Genomic DNA, 24968 nt, shown 5'->3' on the forward strand with positions numbered 1-24968 from the left:
ACAAATCCTCAAAATCTAACCGATTCTGGACTATGATGTGAAATTTGGTCGGTAACTGTCCCACTCAACCAATTTGTACGGCAGGAAGTCAAACTTAGCTTGCAGCTTCAGATTTGATCCGCAACACATTAGACTCTTGGACTGCATGATCGGGAATTTATTAGAATTAGTTCCACACTGAACAAGGGTGGTTGTTGGGGGCTGGTCTGGCTTTTCACTGTTGCTGTGCAAGTAAATCCCCTTTGGCAGAAACAGGGCAACTGAAAAACTCACCATCTCTGGTAGCAATCGTGAAAAACGTGCCCGGTAACAGCCTCTTCCGGGGAGTTCAGCCCTCTGGAAAATAACATGGATCAAGCATTACGTGAGCGGTCGCTTTCCGGAGCTTTTATCTTTAACGCGCCTCTTCACCGGCTCACCCCGGGTGGGTGCTGCGAGCTGGAGGCGCGGAAGCCGGGGAACACCGACCGCAGTGTTTCTGTGAGGCGGCGTTTGCCGAGCGGGGTCGGATCTAGCGCGTTGCCAGGCAGCAGCGGCGTTGCCCGCGGCGGTCGCTCGTCCGAGTCGCTTGCGCTGTGACGCAACAGGCGCGCGGTGACGCGGCGCACGGCGCGGTGCACGCTGGGATATTTAAGTCTTCTCCGCGGCGCGGAGCCGCGATGTCTCCGGCGGCTGCGGCGGCTGGCGGAGGCGAGCGGCGGCGACCGATAGCGAGCGTCAGGGACGGCCGGGGCCGGGGAGGGGGCTGCGGCGGCCCGGCCGGGGCGGTGGTCCTCGGCCTGTCGCTGTTCGGCCTCGTGCTGTACCTGGTGCCGGCGGCGGCGGCGCTGGCCTGGCTGGCCGTGGGGGCCACCGCGGCCTGGTGGGGACTGAGCCGCGAGCCCCGCGGTTCGCGCGCCCTTTCCTCTCTCGTTCGGAACGCGCGGCGTCAGCGGCCCCTGCACGCCTCGCCTCCGGCTAAGTCGGCGGTGAACGGAAACCTCCTAGAGTCGCGGACCCTGCTCGAAGGACCGGACCCCGCCGAACTGCTCCTCATGGGCAGTTACCTGGGCAAGCCCGGCCCCCCGCAGCCTGCACCCGCCCCGGAGGCCAGGGACCTACTGGAGAGGCCTGGCCGCCGCCGAGCACCCGCTCGCGCCGCGCCGCCTGCGCACTCGGCCCATCTTGTGCACCACACTCACCCCTCTCTCCCCACTCCTCTTCTCCGACCCCCTAGGAGGCCTTCCCACCGGTAAGATACGCCCATCTTCCCCACACCCTCCTCTCTGTTGACCGGCTTTGAGTGAAGGGCTTGATTTTTAAATCAGATTTTCTTTTTCATTAAGTCCAAAGTGGACTCTGTATCGCTTTGTCCTCTTGAAACACCTTGGTGTGTGTCAACCGTCCCGCCTGCCCTCCTTGAGCCTTTGGAATGAGATGTGATGCCAGAGCTGCTTCCTTTTTTTTTTTTTTTTTTTTTTTACCGTTTTTAAAACTGAATTTTAGTATAGCATTTAGAAGAATACTTGATAAACTACTAAAATATCCCTGCTTCTGGTGAAAGTATCTATGCCTTTCGAGAGTAGTTATATAGTATATTTTGTTACATTTTTCCTTTAAACCAACAGGAGCAATTCAGTTAGTCAAGCTCAAAGAGGTGTTCCCGGAAGACCCCTCTTTGATAAAACTTGATTGTCAAAGAGGCAATCCCATTTACCTCCAATAGCTGAGCATTACCAAGGAATACAAAACTGGTGAAAATATTAGGTTATCAATAACTATATTTAGTTGAAAGATGAACTTTAGGTGTCAGAAATGTTTGAATTTGGGTGTATATTACTTATGACTCAGCATAAAAGATTGAAAAGACTTAAGAATTCTTGAAAAGTTCCTCCTTGCATGTCCTAACACGCACTTTTCTTCCATTGCAGTTTTACATGTGTAGGCAGGGTTTTCAATTTCCCTCGCAAAATTGTCGAAGTCCATTGGGACAGCTGTTAAGCAGCTGCTGCTGTCCATCCTTAGATGGAATGGGAAACCATTGCCATAAAAATGCTTTGTTTTGTGTGGCTCAAAAAGCAGTTTAAGGGGCTCCTGGGTGGCTCAGTTGGTTGAGCGTCCTACTCTTGATTTCTGCCTGGGTCCTGATCTCAGGGTGGTGAAAGGGTCTGCATCAGGCTCTGTGTGATCAGGGCACAGTCTGCTTGCCATTCTCTCTCCCTCTCCCTCTGCCCCTCTCTTAAGTGTGCTCGCTTTCTCTAAATAAAAACCTTGTTTAAGCTTTCTGGAAGATAACCCACATGATTCTTTAGTAATTTGCATTTTCTGCCATTCTTTCAGGCTTCTTTGTTTTTATAACATGTCTCCCATTCTCCATAGGGATTGTGGGACTTTATCAAACCGGTTTGTAATAACACCTCGAAGACGATATCCAATCCAGCAGGCCCAATATTCCCTTCTGGGGGTACTTCCTACAGTGTGCTGGAATGGTTATCACAAGAAGACTGTGCTATCTGCTCGTAATTCCAAAATGGTGTGCAGCCCAGTGACAGTGAGGATTGCTCCTCCAGATAGTAAATGGATTCGTTCACCAATGTGAGTGTTAAACTGCTGGCAGAATAAATTCCTGTTTATTTCCACTTACTCTTCCACATCTGTTCCTCTAACAAAACAACTGTGAAACGAAAAAGGGGAAGAAGCTGCTTATTTGAATCAGAAATCCCTAGTTTTTTGTTTTGTGTGGGACTTAATTGTAGCTTTCATTGCTAAGGGCAGTTTCTTTCATTGTATGGTTTTGCTTATTGGTTGGCTTCTGATTTCCAATGACTGAAATCTGTGCTATATGACATGGCTATTAATGTATCTCAATGCCAGAATCTTGTTTTTCATTATAGACCAGAGCAGACAATCAACTCAACGCTGTCCTCACCATCAAGTAATGCCCCAGATCCATGTGCAAAGGAGACCGTACTGAGTGCCCTCAAAGAGAGGAAGAAAAGGACAGTGGAGGAGGAAGATCAAATATTTTCTGATAGCCAGGAAAATAAAAGAAGGTAACAGGCCCTGCAGAGTACTAAATAGGCCACCCACACAGACTCCTGTGATTTGTTGAAATACAGATCACTCCCAAAAAGCAGAGACTAACTCCACAGTTTGTGAGCCTCAGTGGGTGCCCTTCCTTGGCTTCCATGGAAGAGCTTAGTAACAAGGGCTTTAATGCTGTTAGTTTCCTGCAGTGCAGGTTAAATTTTATAACTTAACTTTTCCGTAAGCTGACAGCTATTAGCAATGTTAGCCTCATACTTTTGATACAAATGTGCTCAAAGCCTTTTTTTTTTTTTTTTTTTTTTGAGAGAGAATGCTAAAAATCTTTCCCTGACCAGCTTGTGTTAATTACTTGGGTAAGCACCATTCAAATGTCATATTTGTGCGGAAGGAAATGCTTGTCGAAGCAAAGTGAAGACTGGAATATGGTAGATTTATTGGTAATGAGACTAAACCTAATTTCATTATTTGGTTTCTGATATTTTAATGAAAATGAACCGTCTGTCTCCTAACTGTGGAAAGAGCAGAGGTTGAAGTCACTAGTTATGATGCATAGCTTCTTATGGCTTTCCAAGAATCAGTTAAGGACTTCACTCCTCTTTTAATTCAACAGATTGAGCACCTAAGTTTGTGCCTGGGCTTGCTCCAGCATTAGGGCAGTGAGCAAGAGAGTCCCCATGGGCCTTGGATAATAAAATAAGGAATTAGAGATTGTAAGTGTATAGAGGTTTTAAAAAAAAAAAAAAAAAACACAACAGGATCATATAACAGACTAATAAAGGAGGTTTTTTTTTTTAATATACATTGATCAAGGAAGCACTCTGAGAAGACAAGTGGACCCCACTCTTGTTAAATATAACCATTGCCCTCCTCCCCATTACCTAGACCAGATTGTTCATATCCTGCAAAGTTGGCTGTCTTTGATACTGCCAATGCAAAGTTAGGTAGGGAGATACTAATAAATGGAGGTGTTTTTATGTAACAAAGGAAGATCTCATGATGAGTAGAAATGACTTAAAAGTGAACAATTTGAACTAATGTCAACTGGCTAAGCAGGGGTGGCAAAGAGTGGGGGATGTGGCAGTGGGAAAGGGTATCATTCTTATGGTCCAAATAGGTCTCTCATATTATCCAAGTTCTAAGTTTTCTTGACCCTGGTGAGCCTAAAACAGGATTCTGTATTATCTTTCTCATCCTTGGAATAAGCAGTGATTATGGGCACCATGCATAGGCAGTTCTTACATGAGATATGTGAAATTTTTCCCTAACAGACTTATTAACCTCTAGAGCATTATGGGATGTGTGAGTTAGTCCCTAAAATGTTTTTAAAACATCTGTTTGTGGGTGGTAGGGTATTAAATTTGTGATTATAATACTTTGGAGAGAAGTTAGCAAGTAATACACCGGAGTAAGTTCAAAAGGTCTTGAAGCATTTTTACACTCATTATGAGGACAATCCTAGAATAAATCTACCTTTCAGAATCTTTAGGATTTGAAGCAGCCTTTTTCTTGTCTAGCATAGAACCTATATACTATAGAAATAGTGTAAGAAAAAAAATAGTGTAAAATTATAGGAATATGAGAAGATACTCTAAGGAAAAAAACACTGTCAATTCATTTAATTGAGGGTTTTTTATTTGTCACAGGCGCCATGATAGCAGCGGGAGTGGACATTCAGCATTTGAGCCCCTGGTGGCCAACGGAGTCCCCGCTTCTTTTGTGCCTAAGTATGTGAGAATCCATCTGAATGAGGTAGACTGGGGAAGGGCACGGTTGGAGCTGTTGTCTTGTAGATTTTCCTCTGTGTTGGTTGTATTGCTTTATTAGTCCAGGTACAGATCTGTGATATCTGAGAGCAACATTTTAAGTCACGTCCCATAATAACTATCATCTGATTTCTTTTAGTACTTTTTCATTAATATGGATAAAAAGTATGGTACAGCTAAGAGTTTGTAAATATATTTCATAACTATATAATAAACAGGTTTGTGCAAAGGTTAAAGTGCAACAGTATGAAATTTAAGATAAATGTTAAGTTTGTACGTTTGAGTTTATTTATTTTATTTATTTATTTTTTAAAGATTTTATTTATTCATGATAGACACACAGAGAAAGAGGCAGAGACACAGGCAGAGGGAGAAGCAGGCTCCATGCAGGGAGTCTGACGTGGGACTCGTTCCTGGGTCTCCAGGATCAGGCCCTGGGATGAAGGTGGCACTAAACCACTGAGCCACCCAGCTGCCCCTGTATGTTTGAGTTTAAATACATTTAAGAGTTGGATGAGAAGGAAAGTGGCTTATGAAAAGATTTGTGGTAACTTACATCCTTATTGAGTCAGGAGGATGATAAGGCTGCCAAAAGAGCTAATGTGCTTCCGGTCTGTGCTGATAGGAGAACAGAGACTAGAATGGAGCAAGGGAGGGGTAATTGTGCTTTCCTCAATTATGTTCAGATTGTCCATGCAGTGTTGTGTTTGGGTCGATGTCTACACTGTAAGAGGATAAACACAACCTGTCCTGTGTTCTGAGTGAGTGAAGCAGTTGTAAAATGTTACAGGGTGGTGGTGTTTGAGTGGATTTTGAAAGTATAAAGTATGGATCCAAGGGGAAAAAAATATGAAGGGGAGTTAAGGGAATGAGGGAGGGAAGGATAATGGTCTCCAGAAACCTAAAGAGCAGTTGCATGAAGAAAAGGCCAATAGTTGTTTGATTTGGCTCCAAACAGATGCCCAGGTGAACTATAGGTGGAAGTTAGAGGAAATACATTTTGAGTGTAAGAATAAATTAGCCTGTAGTTAACATTCATTACTATAGGAGAAAGTGAGTTGTCTACATTGTAACAAAGATTAGGTAACTGTTGTAAAGGAAAGATGTTTCAGTTGGAAGCTTAGAAAAACTGGTTGGTTTCTCTTAACTCTGATTTTTTTAGTAGGTTTATTGAGGGATAATTGACAGATTGTGCTTTTTTAAAAGTGTACAATTTGGGAATCCCTGGATAGCTCAGTGGTTTGGCGCCTGCCTTTTGCCCAGGGCGTAATCCTGGAGTCCCGGGATCGAGTCCCATGTCGGGCTCCCGGCATGGAGCCTACTTCTCCCTCCTCCTGTGTCTCTGCCTCTCTTTCTCTCTCTCTCTCTCTATATATATATGATGAATAAATAAATAAATAATTAAATCCTTAAAAAATAAATTAAGTGTACAATTTGATAAGTTCTGACATGTATACACCTGTTATACCATTGCCATAGCCAAGGTAATAAACATAACGGTCACCTTCAAAAGTTGCCCCATGCCCATTAGTAACACCTCCCTCCAGTCCTGCCCCCATCCCCAGGCATCCATTAATCTGCTTTTTGTCACTGTAGATTAGTGTGCATTTTTTTCTAGAATATTATATAAGTGAAATCATGCATTTAATTTTTTAAATATTTGTCTTTCCCTTCCTGGCTTTGTCTGAGATATTTAGCTGAAATGGTAACTATAGTATTAAGAGCTTCATTTTTTTTTATTGAGTTTATTTAAGAAATGTTTTGTGACCATGGATGAAGCCTTAAAAGAATGTTGCCTTAAATAGCACAGCTCACTGTCTTTTTCTTTTTTATTAGGCCTGGCTCTCTGAAGAGAGGTCTCAATTCCCAGAGCTCAGATGACCACTCGAATAAGAGATCTCGCACCTCTTCCATGAGCTCCTTGACGAGCACGTACACAGGTGGCATCCCTAGCTCCAGTCGCAATGCCATTACTAGTTCTTACAGTTCTACTCGAGGTTTCTCTCAGGTATGTTCATCTTGATGCATGGGAGAAAGGTGTTCTGAGCATTAATTGATTAGCCAGTGTTTACTAACCTCATTCCATCCTTCAGATATTAGGATTACCTCTGAGCTAAAAGAAGGTGCAGATCCTCAAATGGATGCTTAGACCCAGGGGACAAAATAGAAATCCCAGAAAATAAACCAGTTCATGTGGGGACACCTGATACCAAACAGCCAGTATTACAGATAAATGGACAAAGGATGAATAATTCAGTAAATAATACTAATTTGATTGAAAAGGTAGATTCAGTCTAAATTGCACTGAGTCGTGAAATTCATCTTATTGTCATTGAGAATTTAGTGAAAGTTTTTTAAATATTGTAATTTTTAAAAATTCTTTTTTAGAAAAAATTATTCTTTCTTAGAGAATATAGTATGGCCTAGGGAACTGAGCGAGCTTTGCTACCAGATTCAGAGTCACACTTTAGTTCTGACACTTAGTAGCTATAGGACTTTGGGCAGGTAAATCACTTCAACTTATCTTTTCTCATCTCCCAAGGATAAAATAAAGATTGTAGGTAATGCTTAAAAAATATCCATTACAGTACATGTCAATAAGCGGGTACTCTATATATAGTAGCTAGAAAAAAAATAAAGTGTGCATGGAAGAAGAGTTTGAGAGAAGAATGCTTTTGAGATAAGGTAATCCAGAAGGCTTTTACAATAATGTAAATGAAAGATGAAGGCCTAAGCCTGAGCAGTTCTAGGAATAACACCACAACAGGCAGATTGAGGATAATTCTCAAGAGCCCTAGGATTTTCAGAATGGTTAATGAGTACTGGCTTCAACTTAGTCACCAGCCATATTGACCCCTAACAAGAGAATCAGCCTGTCTTTTGAAGCCAGGCACTGACTTCTTTGTAGCTTATGAAACTTTATGAAAGTCCTGGATGGCATCTTCTTCCAGTATAGGCTTTCTGTCTTGAAATTCCCGTTGTTTGCTGTAGCCCCTTTAATTAATGATCTTAGCTAGATCTTGTGGATGACCTACTGCAGCTTCTACATCAGCCTCTGCTGCTTCCCCTTGTTAGGGAGATGTCTTCTTACCTCACTGAGTCAGCCTCTACTAGCTCCAGACTGCTCTCCTGCAACGTTCTCACCTCTCAGCCTTCATGGAATTAAAGGGTTAGGTTTTGCTCTGGTTTAGGCTTTGGCTTAAGGCAATGTTGTGGCTGGTTTGATCTTCTACCCAGACCACTCAGACTTTCTCCAGATCAACAATAAGGCCTTTTCGCTTTCTTATCATTCATACATTGCTTTTTTTTTTTTCATTTATATATTCATGTGTTCATTACAGTAGTACTTTTAATTTCCTTCAAGGACTTTTCCTTGGGGCTCACAACTTGGCTGTTTGGTGCAAAAAGCCTAGCTTTCAGCCTGATTTGGCTTTTGACCTGCCTTCCTCACTAAGCTTGCTCATTTGTAGCTTCTGATTTAACGTGTGAGATGTGCAACTCTTCCTTTCAGTTGAACACTTAAGAGGCTACTATAAGGGTTGTCAACTGGTATAATTGCAGCATTGTAGTCTTTCAGCAAATAGGCCAGAAGAGAGGGAGAGAGATGGGAGAACTGCCAGTTAATGGGACAGAGCACACATATTTATCAGTTAAGTCTGCCACCTTTTAAAGGTGTGGTATGTGGCTCCTCAAAATAATTACAATAGTAACATCAAGGATGACTGATCACAGATCACCCTAACAAAGGAAATAATAATAAAAAGTTGGAAATATTGCAACACTTAACCAAATGTGAGACAGAGACAGGAAGTGAGCGAATGTTGTTAGGAAAACGCCACCAATAAGCCTTGCTTGAAGCAGAGTTGCCACAAACCTTCAATTTGTTCAAAACAGCAACATTTGCAAAGTACAATAAAACAAAGTATGTCTGTACTCATCTGTTCTTAAAATCTTTTTATTATGTCAAATTTCAAATGCATACAAAAGGAAAGGGAATCTAATGGACATCCCTATGCTTCACTAGTTAGTTACTAGCATTTTGTCTATTTCATCAGTCCATCCCCACCTTGTTTTTGCCCTGGAGTTGCATTTTACAGTAAATTACAAACCTGTCATTTCTTCAGTGTTTTTTATTATTATTTATTTATTTATTTATTTATTTATTATTTATTTATTTATTTTTAATTTATTTGTGATAGTCACACAGAGAGAGAGAGAGAGAGAGAGGCAGAGACACAGGCAGAGGGAGAAGCAGGCTCCATGCACCGGGAGCCCGACGTGGGACTCGATCCCGGGTCTCCAGGATCAAGCCCCGGGCCAAAGGCAGGCGCCAAACCACTGCGCCACCCAGGGATCTCTATTTTTATTGTTTTTAAGATTTTATTTATTTATTCATGAGAGAGAGAGAGAGAGAGAGAGAGGCAGAGACATAGGCAGAAGGAGAAGCAGGCTCCATGCAGTGAGCCTGACGTGGGATTTGATCCTGGGTCTCCAGGATCATGCCCTGGGCTGAAGGCAGGCACTTAACCGCTGAGCCATCCAGGAATCCCTCTTCAGTGTGTTTTAAAACTTTTTTAAACATTAATGACCACAGCACCATTATTCCTCCTAAACAGCAATAACTTCTTTTTTTAATTATGTTCTTTTTTTTTTTTTTTTTTTGATATTTTATTTACTTATTCAGGAGAGACACAGAAAGAGGCAGAGACACAGGCAGAGGGAGAAGCAGGCTCCATCCAGGAAGCCTGATGTGAGACTCGATCCCGGGACTCCAGGATCATGCCCTGGGCTGAAGGCAGGCGCTAAACCGCTGAGCCACCCGGGCTGCCCCCCCCCTTTTTTTTTTTTAAGATTTATATTTAATCATTTGAAAGTGAGAGCAAAAGAGATCACAGTGGAAGAGGGAGGGGGAGGAGCAGACTCCCTGCTGAGCAAGGAACCCAATGCGGGGCATCATCCCAGGACCCTGAGATCATGACCGGAGGCTCATGATTGACTGACTGAGCCACCCAGTTGCCCCAATAATTTTTTAATATCAGTTAGTATTGCTCCATGTTCAGATTGCCCATGTTATCCTAAACTTATTACAGTTCCTTTGTTTGAATGAGGGACCAAACATCAATTCTTTTACATTTGGTTCCTATGTTTCTTAGACTCTCTGAATCTGTAATATTACTATTTTTTTCATGCCTTTTTAAAAAAAAACTGGATCATTTTGTTCTGTGGAATTTCCCACATTCTAGATTAATTTTCTGTCATTGTGGCATCATTTTAACATGTACAGTTTCCCCTATGTTTGTAAACGGGAAGGTGAGTCCTGAGGCTTGATTAGATTCGAGTTCAGTTATTTGGCAGAACATTGCACAGGTGATACTCTGTACTTGTGATTACATCACCCCAGGAGAGCATGAGGTCTAACTGCCTCCCTTTTTGGAGGTTAGTAATGACCCCTGAGCTCAGCTGTTTTCAGTCCAATTCTTCCATTTTAAGTTCTCTGTTTTTCATTTGATTTTAGCAGCCATATATCATCTTTACCTAGGTCCATGATTTTATTAGGTTGCAAGATGGTGGTAATCTAATTCTCTTGTTCTCTCTGCATGTATTAATTAAAATTCTATACAGTAGAATGTGCCTTTCTGGTGGATTATGCAACTTTAGATCCTTGTGGTCATGAGTTCAAGTCGCACATTGGATATAGTGATTACTTAAAAATAAAATCTGTTTTAAAAAAAAAATTGTTCTGGGGTGCCTGGATGGTTCAATTGGTTAAGCATCTGATTCTTGATCTCAGCTCAGGTCTTGATCAGAGAGTCATGAGTTCAAGCCCCACCTTGGGCTCCACGCTGGGCATGGAGCCTACTGCTACAGGGCTGGATCCCACAACCCTGAGATCATGATGTGAACCAAAATCAAGAGTCACTCAACCACTGAACCACCCAGGTGCCCCATATTTGTGTCTTTTATGAGTGAGTTTGGGCAGATTTTCACGTATTAGAGAAACATTCCAAATGAACTAAATATTTAAATGTAAAATAAAAACCATAAAAGTGTTTGCAAAAACAGGCTTCTCATGCATTGCTGTTGGGAGTGTCAATTTATACAGTTCTCTGGAGAGCAGTATGGCAGTAATTATCAATAATAGAGATGTATGTGTCTTTTGATCCAGTAGGTTTGTTTTTAGGAGTTCTCTTTGTATACTCAAGAGTATATAGGAGGGTGTTGATTGTAGCATTTTAATAGCAGAAGCTTGGAAACAATGTAAATATATCTGGGGGGGGGACTGGTTAACAGTATTTCCATAAGTTTTATAAGCTACATACAATACTATGTAACTATCAAAAAGAATCAGGTAGCTTAATAGGCACTGGTGTGAATTAAAAAATACAGAACAAAAGCAAGGTGCGGAACTGTGTATATACTGTCCTCTGTTATTTGTGTGGCTGGTTTCTTTAATCTTTTAACATGCATAGAATAATTTTGAGACATTTTATTAGAAACCAGGAGTAACTATGAGGTAGAAGGAAAACTTTTTACTGTGTACTCTGCTCGTTGGAGTTTATGACATGTGCTGCAAGTACTGCTTTTCCTGGTTTCAAAAAGTTTTTAAGGGACCCTGAGTGGCTCAGCGGTTGAGTGTCTGCCTTCGGCTCAGGGCATGATCCTCGATCTGGGGATCAAGTCCTCCTGTGAGGAGCCTGCTTCTGCCTCTATGTCTCTGTATCTCTCATGAATAAATAAGTAAAATCTTTAAAAAAAAGGGGGGGGGGGTTAGGTGTAGATAGCTGTTAAGATTAAAAAAAAAAAAGATAAAATTCCCCTGTTCTTGGAGTGCCTGGGTGGCTCAGTCAGTTAAGCAGCTGCCTTCAGCTCAGGTCATGATCTCCCTGGGATCAGGCCCTGAGTCAGGCTCCCTGCTCATCAAGGAGTCTGCTGCTTCCTCTCCCTCTCCCTCTATATGTGTACTCTCTCAAATAAAATCATTAAAAAAAATTTTTTCCCTATCCTGGCTGTCCCAGTCTTCATCCCATAGGTAGGTACCTGTTGTTAACATTTGTACTATGTGTGCAAACAGATAATACACAGAATTTTTTTTTTAAGACTTATTTATTTATTCAGAGAGAGCGAGAGAGAGAGAGAGGCAGAGACAGGCAGAGGGAGAAGCAGGCTCCATGCAGGAAGCCCGACGTGGGACTCGATCCTGGGTCTCCAGGATCACACCCTGGGCTGCAGGCGGCACTAAACCGCTGCACCACTGGGGCTGCCCAATACACAGAATTTTTTGGTCTGTGTTACACAAATGGGATCATTACATTATATGCTTTTTTTGTCTTTTTGATGACATATTACATCGCATTCTATGTCAAATCTATATTGAAAAAAATTTTAAATTAGAGTGTAATGTAGAAAAGTAAATATCATAAGTATACAGTTCCATGTTATCACCACCTAGGTCAAATAATAAATCATTTTCAACACCCAGAAGCCCCTCTCATATCTCCTCCTTCCTTCTTGAGTATTAGCACTATATAGTCTTATCTATTTTTAAACTTTATATAAATGGAGACCAGCATATGCTTTCTTTGTGTTTGGCTTCTTTCACCCACTGTTTTTCCTTATGAGATGCATCTAGCATCCAAGTTGTTGCATGTAGCAGCAAGTCTTATTCTGTGTTCATTTTCTTTATGTGAATATACCATAATTAATTTTTCCTCCTGTTGGACATTTGGATTTCCATATGCATAATGTTGCTATGAATATTCTTGTGTTAAGTCTTTTGGTAAATATATATAAAGTATGTGTAATATTCAGTTGTAGTAGATGTTAAATCATTTTTTAAAGTTGTTTCAGTTGATACTCTTACCAGTACAGTATGAGGTTTTGTTCCTGTGGTTATACATCCTCACTAACACTTGGTGTCTCCAGTCTCTTTAATGACCCATTCCAACAGGTGTGAAGTATTTCGTTGTGGTTGTAATTTATGGTTATAATTGTAATTGTTGATTGCTAATGAAATAGAGGTGTGAACTGTTCGTTGGCCATTCGTACTTTCTTTCTGATTTATAGAAATTCTTTATATATTCTATATACAAGCTCTCTATAAATTGTGTGAAATCATTGTTCTACTCTGTCTCATCGCTTCATTTTCTTCACTTTACACTTATGGTTAATGTATTGTGTGCATTGTATAGGAATTATTTGTCTACTTAAAGTCATGATATTATACTACCTTCTAGAAGCTTTATTCTTTTTCTTTCACATTTGGATCTGTAATCCACCTAAAGTTGATTTTTGTATATGGTGTGAGGTAGCGATCAAAATTAGTGTTTTTCCATATAAATATCCACTTGACTTAGCAACATTTTCTTTTTTCTTAGCAACATTTATTGAAAGAATGGACCATCCCTTTCCTATTGCTCTGTAGCACTGCCTTTGTTATAATTTAAATGTCCATAATACATGGATTATTTCTAGATCTGTTCTGTTCCATTGGTCTATTTTTGTGCCCTATACCCATCTTTTTTTTTTCTTTTTTTTAAGATTTTATTTATTTATTCATGAGAGAGAGAGAGAGAGGCAGAGACACACACAGGCAGAGGGAGAAGCAGGCTCCATGCAGGAAGCCTGTGGGACTTGACCCCTGGACTCCGGAATCATGCCCTGAGCCAAAGGCAGACGCTCAACCACTGAGCCACCCAGGTGTCCCCCCATCTTTTTTTCTACCCTGTACCACATAGTCTTTTAGTTTTGATGTGTAGTAGAATAAGTCATCCAACTTTCTCCTTCTCTCCTTCTTCTTCAGAATTGTCTTGGATCTTGACCTTTTGCATTTCCTTGTCAGTTTAGAATCAGCTCGTCGGTTTCTATCAAAAGAAAGGACACTTGTTGAGATATTAAGATTGCCTTTAATCTACCAATTATTTTAGAGAGATGATATTTTTTACATGTTGAATCTCCCAATCCATGAACATGGGATATCTTTCATTTCTCTTTTTTTTTTTTTTTTTTTTTAAGATTTTATTCATTCAAGAGAGAGACAGAGAGAGGCAGAGACATAGGCTGACAGAGAAGCAGGCTCCTCACAGGAGATATTTAGAAAAGTAAATAAAAGTAATAAAAGTAAAGTCCCCGATATGGGACTCAATCTTAGACCTCAGGACCATGCCCTGAGCCAAAGGCAGACACTCAACCGCTGAACCACCCAGGGATCCCTCTTTTATTTCTTTATATCATCTTTAGCTGCTCCGTGTAGTGGTCCTACATATTAAACTTATTTCTAGATATATATATTTTTTTTTTTTTTTAATTTTTTTATTTATTTATGATAGTCACAGAGAGAGAGAGAGGCAGAGACATAGGCAGAGGGAGAAGCAGGCTCCATGCACCGGCAGCCTGACGTGGGATTCGATCCCGGATCTCCAGGATCGCGCCCTGGGCCAAAGGCAGGCGCCAAACCGCTGCGCCACCCAGGGATCCCGATATATATTTTTTTGATGCTACTATAAATAGTATGTTAAAATCTGTTGCTGATGTACACAAATACAACTGATTATTATATTCAGAAAATTTGCTAAATTCCATAATATTCTTTTGTATATTTTTTAGGATTTTTGTGTGTACATCATGTTGTCTACAATGACAGCTACTTTTTTTCTTTTTCTTTTTCCTATCCTTATATTATTGGGGACTTACTATATTTGGTTAAGACCCGAAGTACAATGTTAAATAGAAGTGATAGCAAACATCCTGGTTTTTCCTGATCTTAAAGGGAGTGCTTTCCTCATTTCTTGTTATATATGCTGTTTGGTATAGGGTTGGTTTTTGGTTTTTTGAGGGTTTCTGTAAGATTTATTTCAGAGAGAGAGTGTGCTCAAGGTCAGGATGGGGGAGGGAGAGAGTCTCAAGCAGATGTTGCACGAGTGCAAAGCTCAATGTGGGGCTCAGTCCCACAACCCTGAGATCACAACCTGAGCCAAAACCAGGAGTTGGCCACTGAACTGACTGAGCCACCCCAGCACCCCTGATACAGGTTTTTTGTAGATAGGAAGTTCCTTTTTCAAATTTTTTGAGATTTGCTTTGTGGCCCAGCACATGTTCAGTTTGGTAAATGTTTCCACTTCACTTGAGAAATTTTATGCAGTGCTCACTTATGATTTATATTCCTTGGAATTTGTCATGTGGTTTGATGTCTTTTGATGGTTTTGAAACACCTCAACCATTTTCTTTTCAGATGTTGTTCTGCCCTATTTTCTTTATTTTCTTGGTGTCCAGGACACGTTAGACCTTTTCTGTTGGTCTCATGTCTGTCTGTGTTTCCCATCCTTTTGTCTCCTCATCTCCAGTACTTCCCTGGTTCAGTTTACAGATTTTCTTTAAATTTTTTTTTTTTTAAATTTATGATAGTCACACAGAGAGAGAGAGAGAGGCAGAGACATAGGCAGAGGGAGTAGCAGGCTCCATGCACCGGGAGCCCGACGTGGGATTCGATCCCAGGTCTCCAGGATCGCGCCCTGGGCCAAAGGCAGGTGCTAAACCGCTGCGCCACCCAGGGATCCCCAGTTTACAGATTTTCTTTAGCTTTGTGCTATTTTAGCTGATCCATCACATTCTTAAAGCATTATTGTTATCTTTCTTAGGCTTATCTGCCAGAATTTTCCATGTTGTCATTTAAATTATTATAATAATATTCCAAAGTCTTGTTCAGTAACTCCGGTATTTGAATCTTCTGTGGTCTATTTCTGATGTCTGCTTTTTTCCTCTGGGGGATTGGGTAAATACTACTTTCTTATATACTTGATTTTTGTTGTTGCTTTTTTATGTCAGACATTGGGAAAAAAAATGTAAATGGTGCCTTGAAGCTCTGAATGATGGTATCTTTCTCCAGAGAGATTTTGCTTTTTTATTTTACCTCTGGCAGTAGCTAGGATAGGGGCAGATTACTTCTGTCTGGGTGGACTTGACATGATTCTGAGTTGGTTGTCGGTTCTTTTTTTTTTTTTAAATTTTTATTTATTTATGATAGTCACAGAGAGAGAGAGAGAGAGGCGCAGAGACACAGGCAGAGGGAGAAGCAGGCTCCATGCACCGGGAGCCCGACGTGGGATTCGATCCCGGGTCTCCAGGATCGAGCCCTGGGCCAAAGGCAGGCGCCAAACCGCTGCGCCACCCAGGGATCCCTGGTTGTCGGTTCTTATGAGGGCTAGTTTATTTCTGATTTCCCCTGTATCCCCACTTGTAGTCTTGGGAATCCAAAAGAAAAGCTTTAGGTCTTGTTAGGGCCCCTATACTTTGGAAAGCCCTGAATTCATTTTTGTCTTTCCAACCATGTGAGACTGCCAAAAGCTTTTCTCAGCCTCTCAACTGCAGCTTTTAATTTTGGAATTGGCAGTCACCATGAGAGAAAAAGGAGACCTAAAGGTGAGAGCTCACCCCTTGGCTCCTCTTCTCATCTCTGTGATGTCTCACCACCCTAGTTAGCTCTTCCTTACTGCCATGCCTTCACACGGATGGAGGTCACACCTTCTTCAGCATTTGCTGTCATCCCTAGCAGGAATGTGGCTCTTGAACAACACAGCCACTGCCTGAAAGAGGGTCAGAGTTTATTATAAGTGCCCTCACTCATTGTGGAGCATGTGACCCCCTGCAGGAAAAATACACCCACTGATGCTAATTGCTATTTGGTGTTCTAAGTAGTGACCAGTGCCCTGTTAACGTGTGGTCTTTGCATGTAGAAGTTCTCAGAAGTAGGTCTTAGAAAGAGGAGTTTAATATGAAAGTTCTTTATGTTGAAACTTCTCTTAAAAAAAAAAAATGTACTGAGGTAGTGATTATCTTCAGTAATCAGTATAGGCTACAGGCCTAATATTTGATGCAAATGACAGTAGAGATCTTTGACTTAACTGTATTTTTCCAGGGGGACGCTAGGAAATACCCAGATCTACAGCCATCCAAACTAGAAATTCTAGCTTTGAATTATTTCAAATAATATTTATAGTAAAATTATTACACATGTTGGATGGGGACCAGTTATTGAAAAAACGAGCTGTCCTCTAACCTCTTTGTGTACAGTATTGATCTCTCCATGTGTCTTAGAAGACTTATTTTCCAAAGTAGGAACATTTACCATTGCCTTCGGCACTTCAAACCCTAGCTTGCCTCTCTGGCCTTGTCCCCAGTTGTTCCTTTCTATGTTCTCTGTATCAGCCAGCCCAGGATATTTATTATCTTCTTGGAGCACTTGATACTTCCCTGCAGCCTTCCTTTCCTTGTTCTGTTCCTGCTGTGGGATGATGTGTCCATTCTGTCATGATCCTGTACAGCTTGTCTGTCTTCAGGAGCTTTTTGTGAAGTCATGAAAGGCTCTCAGACATCACCTCCATCCTGTACCAATTCTTCTCACCAGCTCTGCATCCTGTCTCTTCTGGGGCTCCCGTGCAGAGACCTCTGTTACCTTTTGACTGTTACAGTCAATTAGTGTACTCTCTTGTCTCTTTTCCACATTGTAAATTTCTTGGTGATGGAGTGCTCTTGCTCATCTTTGCATTCTTTGTCAAGTAGAAACCTATAGTACCTCTCTAAAGTGGAAACTGAGCAAATAAAAATTGAATTATAGTGTGGAACTAAATCGACTGCTAGATACATAGATTGACTATTTATTTTTATGACTTGTTATATCTTTTGCTACCTTTTCACTTGATATGGTCATTATACTTATGTGGAGTTCCAGGACTCCCATGCTTTTCTTGAAAATGTGTGCCTTTAATTTTATGGTTTTTGTTTTGTTTTGGGATGTTTTTATTTCCTGCCTGCATAGGTTTTATTTCTATTTTATGGAAATGTATGGTTGAAAATTCAGATGATACAAAGCGTGTACAGTAGTTTTCTTGCTGCATAGCAATACTTTTTTTTTTTTAATTTTTATTTTTATTTATGATAGTCACACAGAGAGAGAGAGGCAGAGACACAGGCAGAGGGAGAAGCAGGCTCCATGCACCGGGCGTGGGATTCGATCCCGGGTCTCCAGGATCGCGCCCTGGGCCAAAGGCAGGCGCTAAACTGCTGCGCCACCCAGGGTTCCCATAGCAATACTTTTATTAAAGAGAGGTTTTTTTTTGTTTTGTTTTGTTTTTAAGATTTACTTATTTTAGAGGACACGTGCAAGTGGGGTGAGGGGCAGAGGGAAAGCAAGAATCTCATGAAGACTCCCCACTGATGAGCACAGGGCTTGATCTCACAACCTTGAGATCCATGACCTGAGCCAAAACCAAGAGTTGGGATGCTCAACTGACTGAGGCACCAAGGTGCCTCTAATATGATGTAACTGTTGCTGAATTAAGAAATTACCAGAAGCTTCTCAGTAGGAAAAGGTCTACGGTGATAGCTTAGTATTTTTGTAATTAGGCTAAAGACTTAATGCAACTGTGGACAGAGTGCTTGCTCTGTGTTACTTTGTTGGGAGGCTGCTTTGCGGGAGAGGAGTTTAAGAACAGAGCATCTTTGCTGTCAGGGGGATGTTGCAAAAGTTATAAATGTCATTTATGCACATTTTTTAAAAAGTAGTAAAGCTAAATTAATGAAAGGAAGACTAAATTAGTTTACTGGCTTATTTTGGTTATAGTAGGATTCGGGGGGAGTGGTTGGAACAGTTTCTTAATTTTGTCAGTTCTGTAGACAACATAGAGTAAACGTGCATCATAGCTCTAAACCACTACTGAACATAACATTCCCCTTAAAGTACATTGACTCCTTGAACATTTATTAGTTATCTTTCCCTTACTTGTTCAGATTATTTTCCCCCATAGTTAATACTGGCAGTTGATCCCAGGAATCCGGGATCATGCCCTGAGCCGAAGGCAGATGCTCAGCCACTGAGCCACCCAGGCACCCCTAAGATTTTATTTTTAAATAACCTGCACCCAACACAACCCCAAGATTAAGAGTCACATGTTCTATTGCCTGAGCCAACCAGGCACCCCATAAAGAGATGTTTAAGTCACTGAAAAGGAGACTTGATATGCAGTGCTGAACAGAACACAAAGTTGTATTGTCCTGTAGGCTTGGTCATGTCGCTGCTGTTTGCCTTTCAGTTTTGGAAGAGAAGTGGGCCCAGCTCATCACCATTCTCTAGCCCAGCCTCATCTCGCTCCCAGACACCAGAGAGGCCAGCAAAGAAAATCAGGTAATGAGTCCTGACTCATGCTGTAGATGAATGAGAGGGCGGGAAAGAAGAACGTATACTCGGCTCTTAGGCTTCCTGCAGCTATGATTTGGAGAATCTGAAAAATTGCCATTGAGGACAACGAAATCCTGCCTGCACTGCTCTCCTCTCTTAATGGTCTCCTGTGCTGACCCTAGAAGCTCTGCCTCCCTTTCTCATCCTGCAGCTCAAGTGACCAGGGTGTGCGTGGAGGCCACGGAGGGTAGGGGGACAGAGGAAGTTACGTCAGGGGCAGAAGAGTTCACATTCTAGACTCCCAACTGACCCTCTAGGCATCGAAAGTTGACTAGAACACTGCTTTAGGGGTCAGAAGTGTGACTGCAGCTCTCAGAGACTTGGTGGATTGTAAGTAAGGTTTTGAAGGTTATTGTTTTTGTTCCTGCTGAGACAAAGGTTTCCCATGGCATCTGTGAACAGACTCCCTTCGTTTTGTAGGAATTTTCTTTTGATTTCTTAAATATTTTATTCTGGCATACTGTAATCTTAAATCTTGATTGTTCTAGACTTTGGCCACTTGGTAGTTAGGAGGGCATAGGAAGTCACCTGTACTTTGTCAAGAGGTGTTTTTAAGCGCACTTGTGCCTCTTCTGCCTGCAGAGAAGATGAGCTTTCTCATCACTCCAGTTCTTCGACTCCATTGGCAGCAGACAAGGAGGCCCAGGGAGAAAAAGGTAGGTTGATAAGTGTGCAAGAATGTTTTGTGCTGGGAGTGTTTCTGGAGGGTGTGTAGACCATTGCCTCTTGGAAAACCTGCATGGAGCATCGCTGTGTGGAGGGCCAACCAGGCCCAGAAGGAAAAGGGCTTATTCAGAGATTTGTAGTCTGGCACGGGTGGATCTACAGTGCAGCCCAATGTGCCTATGGCCTGGTGATCCGCTAAGGCAGAGGAACCTGTGAGCAGTCCAGGAAACGACTATCCAGTAAGCACTTAATGTTTGCATTTGGGGCAGTTACCTCTTCATACTCTCCTATCAGAAATCTTGCAAAAACTATCCAAAATCCCAGCCATGGAAGATACAACCTTTCAGAGGTACTCCATGAAGATTCAGTGTGGAAAGATCAGGTGGATAGACACACCTAGCCATTCCTGGAAGAGAAGAGGAAGTAGACAAGTCCGTCTTTTGTTTCTTTAGCTGCAGATACAACCACGTCGAAGGCACAGAACTCGTGGAGCTCCCCGCCCACACCTGGCAGCTCTGGGCAGCGCAAGCGGAAGATTCAGTTGCTGCCCTCCCGGCGAGGGGCCCGGCTGACCCTGGTAGGGCTCTGTCCATCCATACCTGCCCACCCACCCAGGGCAGCACTCCTAAGTTCTAGAAAAGCTAAGTACAGGTTTCTTACAGCTTCTCTGACTGACAAGCCTCTCATCTTTCCCTCTGGCAGCCCCCACCTCCCCAGCTTGGCTATTCTATCACTGCTGAAGACCTGGATCTGGAAAAAAGAGCCTCACTGCGGTGGTTTAACAAGGCCTTGGCAGATGGGACCGGTAAGGAAGACCAGTCAGCTCCATGCTCCGGAGGGGAGTTGTTTCCTTGGGTTTTATTTGGACCCTTCTCATCTGAGAAATCCATTTGGTTCCTTGGTAGAATCAGGGAAACCGTGAGCATTGGAATTGAGGGGAGACATTTCCAGAGCTGATACTGTGTTTGGGATCCCATGGTTATGAGATCTTGTCACATGCCTTTTAGACCTGAGTGCTCTGTGATGTGCCCCTGGAGAGAACTGCCAAACACGATCTTTCTCCTTAGATACTTCCTCGAATTCTGTCACTGAGAAGCCCCCTACCACTCAGCCTTCTCTGACGTTCACCCCGCCTGCTACTGGGACCACCACCTCCCCAGCTACCCTCCCAGCCCCAAACACCAACCCGCTGCTCGAGAGCTTGAAGAAGATGCAGAGTTCTGCTAGCCTGCCATCTTCTTCGGGTGAGTGGGAGAGCCCCCTGCAGAGTGTAGAAGGATGTGCCCCTAGGTTTCAGTTGAAGTAAAAGCAGTGTGCCTGCTGGTCTCTAGAAATCTGTGAGACCATGATTGGCTCACCAGACGCAACCTGGTGTGCTGTGCACTCAAGAGCTTCAGAATTCTCTAATCGGGAAGCTATCAGGAAGGGGGCTGCTGTGCTTAAAGCTGGAGTCGGTAGTCTAGTTTTAGTCACATGGCTCGTGATTTGAAACGCACTTCGTGAGCTACTCTGAGCCTTGCTGTCATCCTCTGTAACATGTGAATAATGTTTAGTGAGGTGTCTCTGAAATGTAAGTGGGATCATGTGGTTACGAGGTTTTGTCTCATGCCTCTCAGATCACAGGCACAAGAGGACATTTGGTCCTTTTCTCTCTAGGTTTCCAAGGGTCCTTGATGGCACTGTATGTGCCACACCCCTCTGTCTGCCCTTTATCACTTAGTAACTGTCAGTCATCAGACTCTCCCAGGGCCTGGGGACAGAGAGACCTCTATTTCTGGTTATATGTTTTGCACTCAACACACAGTAGGTAAATACAGTAAATCTTTCTTGGGTGAGTAGGATGCATCTCAGTGATTAACTGGACTTGAGTTTGGATGATTGGGTTTTCCTTCATCTCCACGTAATTTATCCCCCAGTTTGGCCAAATCATATCCCTTTGTATCTTAACGATCTTGAAGGGTAGAGCTAATGCCAGCTTGATTTTAGGGAGTAGACATGTTAAGGGTCTGTGCTATAGGTGCAGCCATGTTTGTTGACTGACACAGAAGCCCTTACACTGTGCCAGGCACATGGGGGGTGCAGAATCATTGCCATCAGTATCCACTTTCTTTGTTCTTCCCAGAATCTGCCGGAGTGGCAACCACTGTGGCCCCTTCACCTCCGAAGACACCCAGCCTGCTGCCCTCTCTCAGCTCTTCACAGTCAGGGGCCCTTCCAGGCGCCTCCTCGGACTCCAAGTCCACAGCCACTTTCTCGGGGCTGACCCCTGCTGCGTCCCTGACGCCAGCCACCGATACCACCAAGTCACCTCTGGCTCCTCAGGCTGAGACATCTGCCAAACCTGCAGCCCCGCCCACCCCATCCCCCACTCCCAAGCAGAGTCTTCTGCTGGGAATGCTGAGCACCCCGCCTGCTGACCCCCCTGCGTCGACGCCCCCCACCGTGTCATCTGCGTCCCCCATGTTCAAGCCCATCTTCATGGCCCCACCAAAAAGTGAGAATGAGGGCCCCTTGCCATCTAGCCCCTCGAAGGTCACCACCACAACCCCTTCCAGCTCTGCCCTCCTTGCACCCACGAGCAGCCCTCAGCCCGCTTTCAAGCCTATCTTCGGCAACATGGGGCCCCCGACATCCACGCCCTTGTCTGCTGCCTTCTTCAGCCAGACCGCTGCCCCAGCCACTGCTGCGAGTACCCCTCTCTTCCCCAGCCAGGCCAGTGCCACCTCAACCGTGGCTCCTGTGAGCGCAGCCAGCACTTCTATAGACTCAGCTTCAAAGCCCACGTTCAGCTTTGGCGTGAGCACTGTGACCAGCACCACCACCTCTGCTGCCCAGCCTTTCCTCTTTGGGCCCCCCCCCACCTCCGGGGCCAGCTTTAGCCCAGCCATAGGCTCCATATTCCAGTTCGGCAAGCCGCCTGTGGCACCCGTGTCGACAACAGTCACCACATTTGGCCAATCCGTCCCTGGGGCTGTGCAGACAGCCACCAGCAGCAGCAGCAGCAGCAGCAGCGCCAGCGCCTGCTTCAGTGGGTTCAGTGGCAGCCTCACCACCCCCGCCCCTGCTACCAGCAGCCAGCCAGCGTTGACCTTCACCACCACCACCACCCCAGCCTTCCACATTCCCTTTGGCTCAAGCACCAAGCCCACTCTCCCTTCATATCCAGGAGCCAATCCCCAGCCCACATTTGGGGCTACCGACGGGCAGCAGCAGGGTGCCACTAAGCCAGGCCTAGCCCCGAGCTTCGGCAGCTCTTTCACTTTTGGGAACACGGCAGCTGCAGCCCCAGCCGCAACCCCAGCGCCTGGCCCAGCCCAGCCCACCTTTGGCAGCCCTGCACAGGCTAGTTTTGGTGGTTTGAAGCCCACTGCCCCTGCCTTCGGCACCCCTGCTAACACCCAGCCAGCCTTTGGCAGCACCACATCTGTATTCTCTTTCGGGGCGGCCTCCACCTCTGGCTTTGGAGCGACAACCCAGACCACCAGCAGCGGGACCGGTAGCTCTATGTTTGGCAGCACAACACTGTCACCCTTCACGTTTGGGGGATCAGCTGGCCCAGCTAGCAGCGGGGGCTTTGGGATCAACGTGGCCACCCCTGGCACCTCTGGAGCGTTCAGCTTCGGCACAGGACAAAGTGGGGCTGCTGCCAGCACGACCCCTTTTGGAGGAGGCTTGAGTCAGAGCACGTTGGGCGCACCTAGTCAGAGCACACCTTTTGCCTTCAATGTGGCCAGCACACCGGAGAGCAAACCCGTGTTTGGAGGTAAGATCAGGAGTAGACCTGGTCTGCTGGACCAGATGCAGTTTTAAATGCAGTCACCTCTCATTTCAGAGCTTCACAGTATGGCAGTGACGGGACTGATGTTTGGTAGTTAAATACACGTTCAGTTGTTAAATACAAGGTCAGTGAGGAGGAAGCGTCTGGGTAAAAAGCGGTATGTCATGAGTGGATGTGGAGGAGCTCTTCAGATAGTCAAGGAGGGCAGGCCTTTCTGAGGATATTTAATATTTAATCCAAGTCTACATCTGGGGCACAGGGGCGCTGGTGCAAAGGCCCAGGGTCAGGAGCAAACTCTTAATTGACCATGAACAGAGAAAAGCGAGGTGTGGCTCAAAAGTGAAATCCACAGTGCTATAGAGGCAGGCAGAACAGAGTTGATGGTCAGTAAAGGCGAGGATTAAATTTGGGTTTTAAATATGAAGGGCGATCCCTGTAGAATTTCAGAAGAATGAAGTGATCTTACCTGCCATGTGGAAGGTGACAAGGAGTTCTGATCCTGATAGCTTGTGTTTTAAAATCAAATGAGAGAAGATTGTGGGGAGTGGGTTGGGGAAATGTGTTTACAGACAAGGGCCTCTCGAAGTAGTCATTTGGAGAATGGGAAAAGGAACGTAAAGAACCTGGTAGTATTGCCAGAAAGTTCTGAGCGCTGGAGAACTGGGGCTATGAATTTGAGATGAGGCTAGCCTGCACTCCTAGGTTTTCCTTCAGCAACATTCACATATGAGCACACGGAGGGCAGGTGTGACCCCCACTGTTGCAGCTCCAACAGGTGCTGTGGGGTCCCCCTGGAGGCTAGGACAGTCCCTGGCAGTGGTGAGGGGTGACTGGAGGGGTGGGAGTGGAGGCAGACAGGAAGGCGGCAGGTCAGAGCTGGGAGCCAGGAGGCCTGAGGGCTGTTGGCAGGCAGCGGCAGGACTGGACAGTGGGGCTCTGGTGGTGAGGTCAGGGGAGAGGACCCGCAGGGGTGGGGGATGTTTGCTGAAGGGTCAGGTTTCTGGAGGGAGGGAACAGATAAACAGGGAGAGGCAGCAGAACTCAATTCATTGTCAGAGGGAAGTAACCTGGTCAAGCTGGAAAATGGGGGTCTGAGTGTCCCCCTCTCCTGTGCTTTGGTGGCCTTGGGAATCCAGCGACTCTGCTCCCTAGGTGGCCAGAAGACCCCAGTGTGGGGTTTTGGCTCAGCTGTGGAAGGAAGGAAGCCAGCACAGCGGTCCTGGGCCGAGGTGCACTGTGGAGATGCCCCTCCCCCACAGCTTGTCCCTCGGCTTAGACATCCTGGGGCCTAGTCACTAGCTTTCTGTGGTCTCTTCATTCTAGGTACCTCCACACCCAGCTTTGGTCAGAACACCCCTGCCCCTGGGGTGGGCGTGTCAGGCAGTGGTCTCTCCTTTGGGGCATCCTCAACACCCACCCAAGGCTTTGTTGGAGTTGGACCTTTCGGTAAGCAACAAGTCATGTTCTCACCAGCATGCCCTGCCTCTTTCTCCAGAGAGGGAGG

General features: G+C 44.3%; 1 protein-coding gene across 3 annotated transcripts in view; it reads left to right on the forward strand.

Moving 5' to 3' along the window:
• POM121C (POM121 transmembrane nucleoporin C) overlaps nucleotides 1-24968 on the forward strand; it is a 49856-nt gene that overhangs the window by 22302 nt on the left and 2586 nt on the right. For 2 of the 3 annotated variants that reach the window (XM_072837431.1, XM_072837430.1), the window contains exons 2-12: nucleotides 2359-2574; nucleotides 2874-3032; nucleotides 4671-4751; nucleotides 6627-6798; nucleotides 18875-18966; nucleotides 19603-19676; nucleotides 20139-20263; nucleotides 20389-20491; nucleotides 20754-20930; nucleotides 21809-23449; nucleotides 24788-24910. In XM_072837431.1, coding sequence (XP_072693532.1) covers nucleotides 2510-2574; nucleotides 2874-3032; nucleotides 4671-4751; nucleotides 6627-6798; nucleotides 18875-18966; nucleotides 19603-19676; nucleotides 20139-20263; nucleotides 20389-20491; nucleotides 20754-20930; nucleotides 21809-23449; nucleotides 24788-24910 — 2812 coding nt within the window. In that variant the 5' untranslated portion in view covers nucleotides 2359-2509. Of the gene's footprint in view, nucleotides 1-644; nucleotides 1232-2358; nucleotides 2575-2873; nucleotides 3033-4670; nucleotides 4752-6626; nucleotides 6799-18874; nucleotides 18967-19602; nucleotides 19677-20138; nucleotides 20264-20388; nucleotides 20492-20753; nucleotides 20931-21808; nucleotides 23450-24787; nucleotides 24911-24968 lie in introns of those variants that run through there. The other variant, XM_072837429.1, reaches the window with a different exon arrangement.

Source organism: Canis lupus, chromosome 8 (genome assembly GCF_048164855.1).
Source record: "Canis lupus baileyi chromosome 8, mCanLup2.hap1, whole genome shotgun sequence".
Lineage (NCBI taxonomy): Eukaryota > Metazoa > Chordata > Mammalia > Carnivora > Canidae > Canis > Canis lupus.